This window comes from Aegilops tauschii, chromosome 6 (assembly GCF_002575655.3).
Source record: "Aegilops tauschii subsp. strangulata cultivar AL8/78 chromosome 6, Aet v6.0, whole genome shotgun sequence".
Classification (NCBI taxonomy): Eukaryota; Viridiplantae; Streptophyta; class Magnoliopsida; order Poales; family Poaceae; genus Aegilops; species Aegilops tauschii.
In genome coordinates, this window is record NC_053040.3 from 420,198,662 (window position 1) to 420,204,560 (window position 5,899).

The following is a 5,899-nucleotide window of genomic DNA, read 5'->3' on the forward strand; positions in this document are numbered from 1 at the left end:
TATCTATACCTATATTTGGTTATATTATTTTTGCATGTTTAAGCAAGTTGCGTTTCTTCAATTTTTTCATCCGTTCATCGCTAAAAGTTTTTTTGTTTCTATCCAAGGTGGTACTAAACTTTCGTACTCCGTTTGTTAGCAAAGAAAAACAATTTGTGGAGAATTTCGTACGTGGGCCGCGCGCCCTATGGCCCAGTAAAGTCAGCCCTTTTTCCTGCCCACGCAGCAATAAAAAATTCTATTTCCCGCTCAATGCGGCATATAGTTTCAGCTACGCACAGGGCGACCAAGACACGGCGGCCCTTTTTGTTTGTGTTCTGTTTCAAATTTTCTTTTTCTGTTTCTTTCTCTTTTCATTTCCTGTTTCTTTTTATTTTGCCCATTGCAAGTATATTTTTAAAGTTTTTCTGAAATTCACAATTTTCAAAAAAAAATTGCAGTTTCAGTTTTTATTCGCAATTCGTAAAAAGTTAAAAATTAAAAAATGTGTTCCTATTCTAAAAAATGTTTCGATTTTTTTGTCATGCCAAAATATGTTCAAAATTTAAAAAATATTCCCATTTTTAATAAATGTTCGTATTTTTCAAAAAAATTCAAGATTTAAACAAATGCATTAAAAAATGTTCCAAATTCGAAAAATATTCTTGTTTTAGCGATTGGTTTAAAAATTGAAAAGAATGTTTGCATTAAAGAAACACAGTTTCTAAAATTCTTCTGCATGTTTAACACATGTTCCCATTTTAAAAAATTGTTCATAACGTAAAAATATTAATATTTTTATAAGAATGTTCATGTACTTAAGAAATGTATGTGAATTTCAGGAAATGTTCTGTTCAAATTTTTTATTCTTGCTTTGTCCAAAAATGTATGGAATTTTCAAAGAACTGTTCATAATTTGGAAAATTGTTCACGTTACCAAGTATATTCGGTAGTTCATGTTATGAATTCCAAACTAGCATTCCTGTTTGAAAATGTTTGAAATTTTAAATTTTTGTTATTCTGATTTTTTCAGAATTTGACAAATTATTTCCAAATTTTGGATTTTTTTTGGGGTTTTCCAAAAAAATCAAGATTTACAAATGTTACAAATTTGAAAAAATATTCTTGTTTTAGTGATACGTTCAAAATTTGAAAATAATTTTGCATTAAAGGACACATTTTCTAAATTTCTTCGATATGTTCAAAACATGTTCCCGTTTCCAAAAATTGTTCACAACTTAAAAAAAATCATATTTTTATAAAACAATCATGCTTTTAAGAAATGTTTGTGAATTTCAACAAATATTCCGTTCAAATTTTTTGTTCATCTTTTTTAAAATGTGTGGAATTTAAAAAATTCGTAATTTGGAAAATTGTTCACGTTGCCAAGTATGTTTGACATTTCATAGTTATTAGTTTTTGAAAAGTTCAAAAAAAGTTTCGAATCTGACGTTGCATTAGATTCTTTAATATTCACGATAACCATGGGTTAGCAGAACGCATTTGTTTGAGTGGCTAGCAACATGTGGTCGGGTCTTTGAGGTCGTGAGTTCGATCACTCCGATACTGAGCTTGCTCCGCATTCGGCGCATCAAGCTAAGTCAGCTTGTTCAGAATAAAGGACACCATAAATTATTGACAGTGGTAGCTTTCATGCGCAAATAAAAGAGAATATGCTGGTTAATTATAATTGAAACCAATTATGGGCACGTGCCAATAAAAAAAAGAATATATTGGTTTGGCTCTAATTAAAGGGTGTCATGTTGAACTAGAGAATACATTGATCCATTCTTATATTAAGCTAGAGGCATGTAATTTTATCATCCCGTTGCAACACACGGGCATGTGTGCTAGTTTCATTAAAAAACACGTGTAATTTAGTGTGTACGGACTACTTTAGTTTTACAGTTTTGTATCAATTTCAGCCAGAAACAAAATAAGCTGTGCATCTTTTGAGTTTTTCTCTACAGCTGTCAGGTACAGCTGTCAGGGTTCGGTGGATTTGGTAAAATCACTTCTCATCATGGGTGCGTATAGGATTATCAAACTGTCTGTAATAACTGACTGCAGTGAAAATCCCCCTCCTTCCGAGGGGGAAAAAACCCACCGTCCTTCTCTGGAAACAACCCCGAATCAGCACGGGACGCCAGGCAGGCAGGAACGCTCTCGTTTTCCTTTCCCCACTTTTCCTCCCTCCATCGCCTCTGCTCCCCCCACTCCCCCCGTCCCGTCCACCCACCCCGCGGGCCCGAAAACCCTAGCCAGCCGCCGGCGGCGAAGCGGGCCCACCGGCGGCGGCGAAGATGAGCGGCGGAGGCCCGCCCAGGAAGCGCAACTTCAAGATCGAGGCGTTCAAGCACCGGGTGGAGCTCGACCCCAAGTACGCGGAGCGGACATGGAAGGTCCTCGAGCACGCCATCCACGAGATCTACAACCACAACGCCAGCGGCCTCTCCTTCGAGGAGCTCTACAGGTCGGCCCCCGCCCCCCCTGCCCGCACTAAGCTAGCCTGATTGATCTTGCCGGCGCTCGCTCTCGCTCCCGCTTGGTTAGATGATATGCATCCGTCTCTGCCTGCGTGAATTCCGAGAGAATGCGGTTCCAGGGCAGATTGTGTGTGCAATTCGAACTGGCGCGTGGTAGTATCGTGTGAAAACAAAAGCTGGATGTTCGTATCCTGTGCAGTGCTCAGGAAGCGATCAATCAGAGAGGATTTCGTTTCAGTGTTTGTTCTCCTACCAATGTCACGGGAATAATTAGCTTCTTTTGTGGCCGAAGACCTCAGTTAACTGTTGACGCTATACTCCACTAGATGAGCAGTCAAGTAACAAAGCTCTTCTTAACTAGGAATTTCAAGGGAAATATACTCTCCACTGTTTCGGCTATGGGAGTTATATTTAAAACATGGTTTTCTAGTCTTGCATTTTTGTTCTTCCCCAGAACACAAAATAGAACAGACATGTTTCTGTGTGTATCAGTCTTTGCTGTCTCTGATGGATCAGCAAGCTGCAAGGCAGATTGAATCAACATATTGTTAGAACTTGATAGATGCTTTTCTTCAGATATTCATATGATTTATAATCGCTTGTCATATGAATGTTGAGTCATAGTGCTTGTTGAACTCTTATATTGCCGAATTTGGATAGTTGGTAGTAAATTAGTACTACTATGCAAGAGCACAGGGTGCAGGGGGGATCTAGTATAATACCTACTAAGGGCTATTGTGGTGTCACCTTACTCTAATTTGTAAATTCTCTTCCCATGTGCAGGAGTGCCTACAACATGGTGCTTCACAAGTATGGCGAGAAGCTCTATAATGGCCTTGAGAGCACTATGACATGGCGTTTGAAGGAAATATCAAAATCAATAGAGGCTGCACAGGGTGGTTTGTTTTTGGAAGAGCTGAATGCGAAGTGGATGGATCACAACAAGGCATTGCAGATGATCAGGGATATTCTAATGTACATGGATCGGACTTATGTCCCGACATCCCATAGGACACCTGTTCATGAGCTTGGTCTGAATTTGTGGAGGGATCATATAATTCACTACCCAATGATCCATGGTCGGCTGCTTGACACCCTTCTAGATCTTATTCACAGAGAAAGAATGGGTGAAGTGATCAATAGAGGCCTGATGAGGAGCATTACAAAGATGTTAATGGATCTTGGTCCTGCTGTGTACCAAGATGATTTTGAGAAACCATTTTTGGAAGTTTCCGCTAGCTTCTACAGTGGGGAATCTCAAGAGTTCATCGAGTGTTGTGATTGTGGTAACTACCTTAAGAAGGCTGAGAGGCGGCTCAATGAGGAAATGGAGCGTGTCTCACACTACTTGGATGCTGGCAGTGAGGCAAAGATAACTAGCGTGGTGGAGAAAGAGATGATAGCCAATCACATGCATAGATTGGTCCACATGGAAAACTCTGGCCTTGTTAACATGCTTATAGATGACAAATATGAAGATTTGGGTAGGATGTACACCTTATTCCGAAGGGTTCCTGATGGTCTATCAACAATCAGAGATATGATGACTTCATACCTGAGGGAAACAGGGAAGCACTTGGTGACAGATCCGGAGAGATTGAAAGACCCAGTGGAATTTGTTCAGTGCTTGTTAAATGAGAAGGATAAGCATGATAAGATCATCAATGTTGCTTTTGGCAATGATAAAACCTTCCAAAATGCTCTGAATTCATCCTTTGAGTTCTTCATCAACTTAAACAACAGGTCACCTGAATTCATATCACTGTATGTTGATGACAAACTCCGGAAAGGACTGAAAGGGGCAACAGAAGAGGATGTGGAGGGTATACTGGACAAAGTCATGATGCTGTTTCGGTACCTTCAGGAGAAGGATGTGTTTGAGAAGTACTATAAGCAGCATTTGGCAAAAAGGCTTCTGTCTGGCAAAACTGTTTCTGATGATGCTGAGAGGAGTATGATAGTCAAACTCAAGACGGAATGTGGGTACCAGTTCACCTCCAAATTAGAGGGCATGTTCACTGACATGAAGACATCTCAGGACACCATGCAGGATTTCTATGCCAAGAAATCCGAAGAACTTGGTGATGGTCCTACACTTGATGTCCACATCCTCACAACTGGCTCTTGGCCAACACAACCCAGCCCTCCCTGCAGCCTTCCACCTGAAATCCTTGCAGTATGTGAGAAATTCCGTGGATATTATCTTGGAACTCACAGTGGGCGGAGGTTAACATGGCAAACAAATATGGGAACAGCTGATATAAAGGCCACTTTTGGGAAAAGCCAGAAGCATGAGCTGAATGTATCCACTTACCAGATGTGTGTTCTGATGTTGTTTAACACTTCTGATGGACTTAGCTACAAAGACATCGAGCAAGCTACTGAGATACCTTCCACAGACCTAAAGAGATGTCTCCAGTCTCTTGCTTGTGTCAAGGGGAAGAATGTTCTCCGTAAAGAGCCCATGAGCAAGGACATATCAGAGGATGACACATTCTACTTCAATGACAAGTTCACAAGCAAGCTTGTTAAGGTGAAGATCGGGACAGTGGTGGCGGCAAAGGAATCTGAGCCAGAGAAGCAGGAGACCCGCCAGCGAGTTGAGGAGGACAGGAAACCTCAGATTGAGGCTGCCATCGTCAGGATCATGAAATCTAGGAGGGTCTTGGATCATAACAGTATTGTATCTGAGGTTACCAAGCAATTGCAAGCACGGTTCTTGCCGAACCCTGTTATCATAAAGAAACGCATAGAATCTCTGATCGAGCGTGAATTCTTAGAGAGGGACAAAGCAGATAGAAAATTATACCGCTATCTTGCATAAAAAGCCAGCATGTGAATGTTAAGAGATATTTCATGAGCAGGTGGCTTCCTTGTATTCCTGTAAACATTTCCCCTTGTGCTTGAGTTCAGTGTTATTTGTTGGGCACTGTCCACTGAAATCAATAGCAGTTATTAAATTCGGTTATCGGTCGATTGAAATGGAGGCTTTACCCCAATCCCTGCAACAATTCTACTACTAGCCAAGCATTTATGTTATGCATAATTGTTCATTCAGATTTCATTTCTCTTTTCTTGGGTATTGGATGTTGCATTTTCCTTCGCTTTTCTTGGATGTTGTATTTCCTATAGAAGTCATTTGAATCAAAGGGGCCCTGTGTTTTGTTCCCACAATCATTTCACCTAGAAGATCTGCTAGTTCTTTGCAGCATCTGCAATTCTGCATCCAGTATTTGTATTGTACATGCAACTTTGACGTGCCTGAGTGCAAATTGTGTATGCTCCTGCACGCTACGATGCGCACACCCATTTGTGCGCATGCTTCTGTTCTGCCTGTGTCAAGATTCATCCCCAGCTTAATAATGTCACTTATGATGTGGCATCTTTCTGCTAATTTGTGGAAGATAAACAGTGTGCCTGGATTCTTCTCCAAA

General features: G+C 40.6%; 1 protein-coding gene across 1 annotated transcript; it reads left to right on the forward strand.

Annotated features, from left to right (window-relative positions):
* The first annotated feature begins 2,083 nt into the window (after positions 1 to 2,083).
* Positions 2,084 to 5,447, forward strand: LOC109778109 (cullin-3A). The gene is made up of 2 exons (XM_020336662.4): positions 2,084 to 2,452; positions 3,249 to 5,447. Exons 1-2 carry the CDS (start codon positions 2,283 to 2,285, stop codon positions 5,287 to 5,289), a joined length of 2,211 nt encoding a protein of 736 aa, XP_020192251.1. The 5' UTR covers positions 2,084 to 2,282; the 3' UTR covers positions 5,290 to 5,447.
* The last annotated feature ends 452 nt before the right edge of the window (positions 5,448 to 5,899 follow it).

Coding starts and splice junctions, on each gene's coding strand:
- LOC109778109 (XM_020336662.4), top strand. CDS start 2,283: ATGAGCGGCGGAGGCCCGCCCAGGAAGCGCAACTTCAAGATCGAGGCG. Junction 2,453..3,248: donor TCCTTCGAGGAGCTCTACAG/GTCGGCCCCCGC, acceptor TCCCATGTGCAG/GAGTGCCTACAACATGGTGC.